The sequence below is a fragment of the Hypomesus nipponensis genome, chromosome 14, assembly GCF_054491055.1.
Source record: "Hypomesus nipponensis isolate SF chromosome 14, ASM5449105v1, whole genome shotgun sequence".
NCBI classification, from domain to species: Eukaryota; Metazoa; Chordata; class Actinopteri; order Osmeriformes; family Osmeridae; genus Hypomesus; species Hypomesus nipponensis.
In genome coordinates, this window is record NC_140374.1 from 14,513,115 (window position 1) to 14,524,410 (window position 11,296).

The following is an 11,296-nucleotide window of genomic DNA, read 5'->3' on the forward strand; positions in this document are numbered from 1 at the left end:
AGTTAAAACAAGCCAATAGCTCTCAAAAAGCTGACCCACTCCGCTTCTCAACACAACTCCCCCAGGCTTACTATTTGTTGTGACTGCTGTTTGGTGCTGCTGTTACTCGACCTTCACCTTATCTCAAGTATTTATGAGGTGTGTATTCAGGCCTAGTTACCAACTTGTCATTTTCTGTTGTCAAGTAGCATACTTGCTTTACGTTTAGTTTGAAGAGAGTACATTTGTGTCTTTTCATTTTGAACTTACCTTTTTACGCAAACAGCCTTTGAATCAGCAGTGAACATACTTGGTTAAAAATTCCCATTGTAGCTTTGAATGGTGGGATGATTCACAATTTGCGTCCAGAAAGGAAGTGAGTCACGCTCTGGGTAGGACGTTTCCTGTTCACTTCTATTCATAGATAAGATAAGTCGCTCACTCTCTGTCTCCCTGTCAATCACATCTCTCTTTTTTACATGCACACATACACACACATAATCACTTTGAAGTGTTTGTAGCGTTCTGCTCTGAGGTCAAGCAGTGCTCATGCCCTTCGTGTTGGGCATTACTTTCCTGTCTGCCTCCCAGTGGGGCCAGCTTTGCTTGTGTTGGACACAGCCATCACAACCCACCTAAAAACCAGAGGAGGATTTCTTAAATCGACAGATCCAACAGTACATTCCTGTCACCGGATCTGTCTGGGACCAGAACATTTTAGGTGTGTTCTTCCACTTCTGAGCCACAGTGTACACGGTACATTGAGCTCTGTTTTTGTAATAGTTTCAAGATCAATGAAGCTCTGGATTCAAACAAATTCATAGAAGTTCAGAGTTTAGCAAAGGTTTTGCAGTGTTGATACTAAATGGAGATTGTTTCTGTCTTTTGTACCGGTGTTGGAAGTCTGTGGAGTTTTTTTAACAACATTACCGATTTAGTGTTTATTTTACTGGCCTGGAAGGGGAATTGTCGAGTCTGGGAGTAAGGATTTGATCTTAACGCAACATAGGTGTGCCTGATCTTATCACTCACTCAGTCTAAACATTATTCTACAGCAAAGCTCTTTTTTTAACACCAAGGAAATGAATGTCTCATGGAAATATTTAGACTGAACGGTGCTGCTGTGAATTTAAACATTTAGGATATGTTTAATTAAAACATTGATTTAAATAACGTGGATTTCTTATCTGAGTAAATGTGGAAATATTGCAGCTGCACACGTTTCTTGATGAGGAGTCGTTTGACTCAAGTTAAAATCAAGTTTAATGAAGGGTGTTAAAAACCAAGTGCAAAAACTTGACGCAAGTTAAATTGTTGGTAGTTTTGTGAGCTGGGGAGTATGAGTAAATGTAATTCTGGTCATTTTCTTTGACCACATTGCCACACTGCTAACCACTTTTCCATAAATCAGACTCCCCCTCGTGTAAACATTCACAAACACACACACTTTCTTTATCATCTTTACAAACACATACACACACAGAGATAATTTCTGATGGTTGGCTTTTTAAATTTGATAATGGATTTTTTTAAATTGCAGATAGAAATGTTTTAACCATCTTCAGAGTTTATTGAAAATATATTTATGAATTGATTCAACATGTGTTTTACACACTTTATTGCCATACCTAAAAAGAACAGTATGACCATTTCATAGCTTCAGAAGTTTAAATTCCACTAACTGACCCTTAAACACCAGTTATTTTGGTGCAGACCCTTTCTCACAATCGTTGCCATCATGTCTCCTGCTATTCTCATCAAAATCCTTGGAGAAAATGTTAAAAATTGGAGTGTGCCCACGGTTCTGTCCTATTGGAAAGGTAATCCGGTTTTGTCAGGTTTGGCTGGGCTGGAACTGCAACATGTACATCAGGAGTCCTTGTCCAAGGACTCTGAGCCGTTCCACTCTCTACAAAATCAAACACTTGATAATAAGACACAGTCCCAGGAACATGATGACACACAGACAGGAGAAGTGCAGGGACAGGATAATCAGGATGTCTCCAAGCAAACCGTTGTCCCTGGGGTGGGGCATGGGCTGCATAGGAGGAGGAGGAGGAGGCGGAGACTGGGGCATCTCACAGTAAACCCCCGTCCAGCCTTGGTAGCACTGGCAGGTGAATTTGTGTTTCATGTCCAGGATGTCGTGGTTGTTCAGATGGCCACTGACGTGGAAGCGCGGGCCTCTCAGGCCCGGGTTGCGGCGGATGCGGAAGAACCGGGGGTTGAGATGGAGGTAGGCGCTCGACTCCAGACTCTTGCGGACGCACCTGCCGTTCTTCTTGCACAAAGCCTTGCTGCACAGCTTGGCGGCGGAGGTGACGTTGATGATGTAGTGGCCGAGAGGACCATCTATGTACTTCTTTACCGCTAGGCAGTTTCTCTGGAGGGAGCGAGGAACATAAACACGAAGCAGTGAGAGAACTTGTTTTGGAAAATAATGTACAAACTGTAATGATGATTTGACAAAGAAACCCTCAAAGCAACTGCAACAGCAAGTACTCCTGATCCAAATACTTTTGTCGGCTGTTAAATATATCTTTATTTCAATACAAATGACAAATTAGGCAGTGCCACACAGGAATACCACCCTGGGAAGCAAAGCTTTTTGCCCAACGGAAAATTCCCATATTTTTAACCAATCTCACCCTTGAAGCCAAATTCAGCCAATAAATTACATTTTGCATGCAATTTACAACTGATGCAAAAGCCACCAAATCACCATGTTCTCCATTTCAACAGAGCACCCAACCACTGTCTGATATAAATCAGTTTGTAACAGACATTGTGCGCTCATTGGCTACAACATCCAAATGGAAACATTCTATTCTTGGAGACACTGAGAACTGAAGATGGAGGGAAATTGCAAGAGAATTCTGACTTTCCTTGACATGGATCGTTCATCACCATTTGTTAAAAACTTAGGTGACGGCGTTGTTTGTGTTTGTTACCAGTGACATTTCCCCTTGTACAGTATGTATATGAAATGCTACATGGCTTGCTCAATAAGGGTGCTAAGAAAGCAGTGTAAGACATTTTGCTCTTTTTATGGACACTGTTACCTGAGTTCTGGCATATTCTGAGGAGCCCCAAAGCACCACTCCTGCTGCTCCTAAAGCTGCACTCTCCCCAATAGTGTGGACCAGGTCACTCTGAGGGCACAAACACATCAAAAACAAGCATACAAATTAATGAAATGTCAATACAATAGATATACCAATACATTCATGTAAAATTTAAATGATTCCATAAAATATCTCGACACATGGGCTTTAAATTTGTGAATATTTCCTCAGTTTTTTTTTTTTCTTTTCTAATCCTTAATTTAGACTGGCTTTGACGCTGATGGTTTACCTCCTCACCCTTCAATGTTAGAATAAAAAGGATGTGTTGTAAATCCTTCACAGGTCATGGAAGGTCTCTCAAAGAGGCATTCCACTCATAGCATTCTGACAGTTCCAGAAGTTACCCCCCCCCCCCCACACACACACACACACACACACAATAAGGACTGAGGCCTGCTGGAAACTAGTGACCAGACGTGATTATCATGACATGATGTGTTTTAGCATTTTGCATCAGTTCATAACTTTTTTAAGAATATGGCTGTCAAATTAACAATTTCATATTATTTAGGCATCAGTCATTTTCAGTGAAGAAAACTGCAGATTAAAACATAATTTTTCAACAGTCAAAGTGCATCTTTACTACTTCCTCCTTCCTCCACCACCTCCTTACAGTATTCTCTGATTTATAAAGATAGCATGATGGGTGAAACGGTAATCGTAATAATAGAAATAATGAGACTATGTACTCTGCTACAAAGCTCTTGACAAGTCTCAGGGAAAGCAAAAGAGGAAAGAAGCAATGTTCTGGTTTTCAAACGGGGCTCAATGAATCACCTCAGAGAGGACCACAAAGGTGTAGGCGTAGAACGGTCTGGAGTACACAAACACAGGTAGTGTGAAGTCGGCCCGAGCAATGGACGCGATCCTCATGGCCTCCTTAACACGGTAGTGGACGAATTTGACAGTGTTGGCCGAAGACTTGAGCTCGTGGTCCAGGTAGATGGAAGGGTACAGAGCCGTGCTCTCCCTCCACATCCACATCAGGTGGTCGTTGCGGACGTGCTCCACGTTGGGACACTCTCCGGTGTATCGCTGTGGGTGCTGCTTGTACCCGTAGTTGTAGCAGTCGGGGAACAAGTAGAAACCCCAGAGACCGTCAGGCCGACGGCCTTCGGCCAGAAGCAAGGTGGCGTTCATGAAGGCTTGTCCCGCACTTTCAAAGGCTTCTTTGGCCTCCATCTCCACCTTGCTCTCCGGCCAGCTCGGGTGCAACTTCCGGATCTGCTCCTTGGATTTGTTCCGGTAGATGTCTTTGGAACCCCAGTTACGGACCCATTGGGGCCTCCAGTTCTCCCAGTCAATGACGCCCAGGCCCCGGAAGTCCTTGTGTGGGATGAGCTTGTCGATGTCGGCCCTGGATTTGCTCAGATGTTTGGAGAGACTCTGGTTCTGCGGCAGACCTCCATTGATGGGGATCCCCGTACTGGAGTAGTAAGGATAGTACCCCAAGTGGCTATGGTAGAAGATGGTGACATTTGGTCCACTGAGGGTTTCGTTGAGGTTCGCCACAATGTCGAAGACGCTAAGGTCCAAGTCCACCTTGAAGCGAAGCCGACAGGATTCGGTGGGGGCATTCCAAACAACCACAAACGGCCGATGGGGGATCAGAGGAACACGGGCCTGCTTGGTGTGCTCGGCCTGGACCTCGACCTTCAGCCCGACCCACAAGGCCAACACCACCAGAATACCGGGCCCAATCAGCGCCATCCCCCGGAGGTCCGGATTGATCAAATAGCCATCCTGTTCCAGGCACAACATGAAAGAAAAAGAAGAGGAGTGAAGTGTCATCTATGCAGAAAGAGTAAACGCATCATTGGGTCGAGTGGGCAGAGATAATCGCTAAGGCTGCTGAAAGGACATGCAAGTGGGGGTCAATCACGTAACTGCTCCAGATTCCACGCACAGCACAATGCGCCTCTATTCTGGTAAAATCAAAATACTTTTCAAAATGCCATTTGACTGCATAGGCTCTTGTCAAGATCTGACGGGCCTGGCCAGGCCTGTCGATGCATGCCTGGGTTTTAAGAACAAAGATGCATTGAGTGGGGTTTTTTGTCACAATGTGATGCGCAGTGAAGATATTTACATATCAAAGTCGGCCTTAATTAGACTTGGACTTGTTTTTCTAGCCAGTGTGGGCATTCCTGTCTACTGTGGCGTCACTCACTCTTTCCGTCTCTCTCACACTTGGTTCCCTCGTCAACCTTTTTTCTGGACTGCTCTTTCCAGCTTCTTATGTAAGCCCATTTGAGACCCCAAGGTCTAATTGCAGTTGGCATCCACTGGCATGCTAGTAATGGGGATGATATTCTCTTTTCCAAACAGAGCTAGGGACAGTTTGACCCAGCTCTTGGGATGGTATCTGAGGTTACCTCCAAAGGAGACGTGGAAAACTGTCCGTCATCCTCACTCACCGCTAATCCATAGCAGAAGAGCGGGAGACCGCTAAAAAGAACTGGGAATTCTCCATTCATTTATGACTGCATCACTGTTGGAGGAGTGGTCACATTTAGGGAATGTACTGCCCCACTTAACATTATGCAGAGGGGGATGAGGGAGTGATTCTGCTGTTCTTGGAGGAAGACCCTGGGATTTCTGATTGAACCTGGCAAGTTGGTTCTCAGCAAAACACTTCTCAATTGAAAAGTATCTGGAGTTTTTTTTTACAGAAGGCTCTTTTACAGGGCTATCAAAGAAACCCGCTTGTTTCTGTAAGTTAACGCTTGAAAACAATCCTATATTCAAGGTTTCCGTTGGTTAAATCTACATAAAAGTTCATATGAGTCAGATTGTGGGCTGCTTATATATATATTTCAAACCATGAAATAACCATAGCAAAACTGCTTCATCACATTAACCACACTCACAAGGATGGACACCCAACATCAGCCCAACTGTGGAAAACTCTGCTTAATGCTGTGAATCCTGTGCTTTTCTATGTCCACCCGGTGTAACAGCAAACACAGCCCAACACAAGCACTGAGCTGTGGAGTCTCTTATGCAGACTCCTGACCACATTTAGCCCCGGTGCCTCTGGGAACAACTAGCCACAAAAAAGACCCCCCAAAAATACAATGTCTGACCCAAACTGTCGAAGGATGCTGTATTTGATGCTGTTTTTTCCTTCAAATAGACAGAGTTGAACTGCAAAAGCAGCCAAGTATACTAACTGATTGAATCCAGATGATGGGATTGGGATGAACTTTTAGCATGGTTGCTAAACTAACTATTGGGTTTTTCAATTTCATGAGCTGGCAATGCATCATTCCCATCCTAAGCAATTGAATGGATTACGGGCAATGCTCAAGTACTACATTGTAAATACATTAAAATACCCTCATGTTGCCCAAAAAGGTTTAGGCACTTCCTCTTCATAAATAATTATTTAAATATGAAGTGTAATTTTGCATTGCATGTGTTTTAATATCATGCAGCATTTCCAGCCTCTCGTAAAGAAACTGCAAGCCAATTGAATGAAATTAGGCTCTTGCCAATGTTTTGTGGCAACAGAAAAAAAAGATATTTGGTGTACCATTGCCATGTGTCTGCAATTTGAATAAATATGCTGGTCGGGACGAAATATATCCATCACCATGGGTTTACATACCTAAGGACAGGCTGTTGATGTGTTTGTAGGGGGTTAGATATTGACCAAACAACCAAAACTAATTCCCCCTACCAATGTAATTACAGTTGTTTGATTCTATGGGTTAAATCAGAGCAATAATGGTCAAAGTAAGGTTAAAATGAAATACAATCCATGGCCTCTTCATTTATATGGAAAGTATGAGACCAACCTTGACTTGGAAGTAAATGCCCTAGCCTTGGAGTATAAAAGCTGTATAAATCTCACAACTATTCCAGGCAACTCCAGTAAGGATAGTGTTGAATGTTACTTGATGCCGTTTAACAAGTCGTCTGTGAGAAAGGTAAAGGGAGAGATGAACAGAAAATGCACAGTGTGAGTGCTTCTGTGAGGCGAAGACTGACAAACGATGCTGAGTGTGGGTGCGTGCGTGCGTGAAAGTTTGTGTTTTCTGTGTACTAATGTGTGAACGTGCTCCTGGGGAGCTGTGATGGCGTGAGGTTAAGTGTTGAGAAGAGAGTGTAGGAAAATGGAAGTAAACAGAGTGAGACTGTAATCCTCACCGCAGCGCTGGGCTGGACATGTCAGCCAGTCTCTTTCTCTGCTCGGTTTGGATCAATGAGCCGTTTAGTCGGCATGTGGAGGGATGTAATTATTTAGGCTTTGTCTGTGATCAGCATATCATATGGAAGGCGGAGAGGGAGAGGGAGAGGGAGAGGGAGAGGGAGAGGGAGAGGGGGAGGGGGAGGGGGAGGGGGAGGGGGAGGGGGAGAGAGTGAGGGGGAGAGGGCATGAGTGATTGGTGTTATGAAACAGGTTTCCCCTTTGATGCAACTCAACTTGTCCAGTTATCATTATCAGTGGAGCAAATGGTGCCACAATAACATACATACACAAAGACGCACACAGGATACAGACAGACACACAGTCACCCATTTCTTATTGAAACCCTCACACACCCCCTCAGTTCATTCTCAGGGTTCTTCAGCCTTTGATTGCGTTCGTATTTTTCAGATCTTGTGGTCTTTCTTTCTTTCTATCCCTCCCGCAGTTTGGTGGATACCATTTCCATATGTGATGGTGGTTTTATTATATCATCCACTGCCAGTGGATTAACTGTGGTGCAGCAATGCACTTCAGGTTCAATAACTCATTTCAGAGCTGAAGTACCAGTGATCCTGGTCCTTTGAAAAATCAGTAAATACACACCCATCAGGCGCATCGGGCAAGATCAAGCTACAGTACACTTTCATGTGCTGGGAAGTTCAGGGCACTAAGTTCCACTAATGAGTTCCACACAAAATTCCCTGTATAAGAGCAACTATATGAGAAATGTGTATGCAAAGTTAGATGTGCTTGGAAATGGATATTCCAATCATCCTTTAAACAAAAGCTATAAAAGCCCATAGACATACCTCTTATCAAATTGATGATAACGGCCGCTTGAATGCTTGCACGAGCCAATCTAGTTCCACTCTGGTCCTCCTAAAGGGGCAAACGATGGTCCCCTTCCCAGGGCTCTTCTCCTGGGGTTTGTGCAAACCTTCGCTGCTCTTGGGACATGAAATGGGGTACAAGCAGTTCCCCTCTGTCCCCATGTCCCTTGGTAATCATGGGGGCCAGCGATGCCCCTCTATTGTGTTCTCGGCTCCTCCTCCTGGGCCTGTCTGCCCGAGGACATGAAGATACACAACAACACAATTGCCGGGTATTGATATACTTGGCCAACAATGGATGTCAGTCCTGATGTTGTAAAAAACTTTGTTTGAACATCTAGACATAGCAATTATGAGCTATATTCAAGAAAATCCCATTCAAAGAAACCATAGACAACAGGTACCATGTTAGATCAATTGTAAGTACATCTCTTTATTAGAGTAGTTGAGTATTTAGATGTGCTTGTATGATAGTCAGTCTGAAATATTCAAGTTTTAGCCTGTACATTTTTGCCTGCTGTAAAGGTAAATGTGCTTGACTCTGCAGAACAGTGTTAAAATATTCCCATACTAATCTTTGTTCTACATCTGTGAAAACAGCCCAAATGCATACACAGATCTTGGTATGGGATGTTTATTTCAGCACCACAGAAATACCCATAGTCATCACCTATGGAGCTGGATGACTGCAAGCCAAACATGTGGACTGCGTGCAGAGGCAAAGGGACATCCTACGTCTGCATACTGTACTTAACACCTAAAACTAACTCAGTTGTTTTGAACACATTGAGTATGTGCCATCAAAGCACATTCCCTAAGCCCTAAGTATTTCCTGTAAAAAAAACACAGCTTAACAGGGTGTGCGTAAAGTTTTTTTTTTCATTAACCTTATTAAACGCCAGGTCTCAGTTACTGAAATGACTGACTAAGCATTCCTTGGCCTTGTCATCTTTCACATTGTGTTTTCCACACCAACAGTGAGATGGAGAGGTGGTGGAGGTCTCTCATTTCAGCTGTAGAAATACTGGAGCTGCTTACCAAAAGGTTGCTTAGCTGTTTTTGACTTTGTGTGGTCACGCACAGGCTTTGAGAACGGATTTGCGAGGTGTTCGTTTCCAGAACTGGGGTTTGTGCATATCCAGCCTTTGCTCCCTTGGGACATTAAATGGGGTACCAGCAGTTCCCCTCTGTCCCCATGTCCCTCTGAAGCCAATGAGGCTTTAAAATAATTCTGGTACTGTAGTTATTAATTTTGGCAATGCCATAATGTTTAGGGTCTCAATTCCCTTTAAAGCTGGTTTTCAGTCGCTTTGGATTTGTGTCTGGGAAATAATAATGTTAATATGATGGGTCTGCAGCGTCTCTTTACATAGTCCTCTATTTATATAGCCTACTCTACCATTGTAATACTACCACTGATTTTTAAAATCAACAGATAATCAGCACTGGAACCATCGAGTGAGACTTTGAAGGTCAGACCTTTGGCACTGGCTTTTGTCAGTCAATGTCGACACAATTTCTTGGAGGAAACAAACATCACAGACGAGGTACTGAATTTAATTAAGATGCTGTTTCGCCAGACTAAATTAGAGTTAGGTCGTTTCTAATTTCCTCCTGAACTAACCAAAGCTAATTTAAATTCAGGAAATATGCAGACTCGAACTTCATCCAACGGAAATTGTAGTCAGTTGGGTTTACATGAATAAAAGCTCAATTAATTTTCATTGAGAATGAAGTTGTGAAACGTTATTGGATGGTGCTTGTCTACCACCACCTAGTGGGGAATACTATGTAGGCCCATCCCAACGTGATAAAGGTTTAATGGCAACACCCAAGTGATGCATCTTATTCCATTTCAACAAAATATGATTAAAAAATCCTCTAAGTATATTTTCCTGGAGTATCAATCCATGCCAATTACAACATCTCTTTACACGCCTGAATAGATTGGATTAAGTCAAACCTGTTTGTGTTTGCTGGCCCTGTAACTTGATTTACCAGTTAGGTAGTGATTTGCAGATTGGTCATGCCCTAAAACAAGTCGTCTCTGGCCTCCCTCCCCCTCAACAGAGATCTAGGTTACTCCCATACCTCTCTACATCAGCATTCCTCACATGGGTGGGAAGAAAAGAGACATCCAGGTCAACAAAAAAACTCTCAAGAAATATTTAAACACATACCATTACTATGTGCGCATCCACATTTGTGTACTTCACGCCACATCCTGTATCATGGCATGCATACAAAAGGCTTTGTTCATTCATTATTTCACAATGCCATACAACATATCTACCATATACTATGCATGCCCAGAGGGAACAATGACAAATGCCTGTCCCCTACTTGTCACAAGTTGGCAAGGGCCTCTTGAAGTTGGTCCAGCATGTCCTTGTGGAAGGCACACTGGTCTATGATGTGGCCACACGAGAGAATAGGCCTCTTTGTGCCCACCACTGTGTTCTGAGGTTTGGTTTATGAATGCAGCGCACAGTCGACTTGTGATGAGAATGAATGAATATTCACAGGCCAGCATATCTGCCGCTACCACCTGGGATGACGTGAACTGATGGAAGCTTACAATGGAGTAGCCATCTTGACCGGTCCGTGTGTGTGTGTGTGTGTGTGTCTGTGTGTGTCTGTGTGTGTGTGTGCGCCTCTGTGAAAGAGAGAAAAGAAGGGAGAGTATGAGAGAATGTGTTTGAGGGTGTGTGCATGTGCCTGCATGTACTTTACATGCGCTTGAGCTCATCAGTTCATCATACTTGGGCACTTCCAAAACGACTGATCTTCCTTCTGTAATTTCCCTGTTAAACCCTGTCCTCAGTATGTTCTCTCTGTCTATCATTGTTACGTAATCCCCTGGATGCTCTCTGCGGGTTACAGCCAAAATACAACAACAACTGTGAAGCATTGTATGTCCCTGCTGTGGGTGCTTACTGCCCATCTGTTGAGACCAGAATAATCATTTAAGGTATTTCTGCCACCTGTGTGTGTGTGTGTGTGTGTGTGTGTGTGTGTGTGTGTGTGTGTGTGTGTGTGTGTGTGTGTGTGTGTGTGTGTGTGTGTGTGTGTGTGTGTGTGTGTGTGTGTGTGTGTGTGTGTGTGTGTGTGTGTGTGTGTCAATCCCGTGATTGGACTTGGAGTGTGACACACGGCACCAAGTCACT

The 11,296-nt window shown here is 43.7% G+C and overlaps 1 protein-coding gene across 1 annotated transcript; it reads right to left on the minus strand.

The window, feature by feature from the left end:
• Positions 1–1,888: 1,888 nt before the first annotated feature.
• On the minus strand, positions 1,889–4,814 carry hyal6 (hyaluronoglucosaminidase 6). Its single transcript, XM_084672416.1, has 3 exons — positions 3,882–4,814; positions 3,042–3,131; positions 1,889–2,362 (listed from the first exon to the last, which is right to left on the minus strand). Exons 1-3 carry the CDS (start codon positions 4,812–4,814, stop codon positions 1,889–1,891), a joined length of 1,497 nt encoding a protein of 498 aa, XP_084528542.1.
• Positions 4,815–11,296: the final 6,482 nt, after the last annotated feature.

Excerpts from the sequence above, each read along its gene's own strand:
- hyal6 (XM_084672416.1), bottom strand. The coding sequence starts at position 4,814 with ATGGCGCTGATTGGGCCCGGTATTCTGGTGGTGTTGGCCTTGTGGGTC. Across the intron at positions 3,132-3,881 it reads CCTTTGTGGTCCTCTCTGAG|AGTGACCTGGTCCACACTAT; the intron begins GTGATTCATTGA and ends TTGTGCCCTCAG. Across the intron at positions 2,363-3,041 it reads CAGAATATGCCAGAACTCAG|AGAAACTGCCTAGCGGTAAA; the intron begins GTAACAGTGTCC and ends CGCTCCCTCCAG.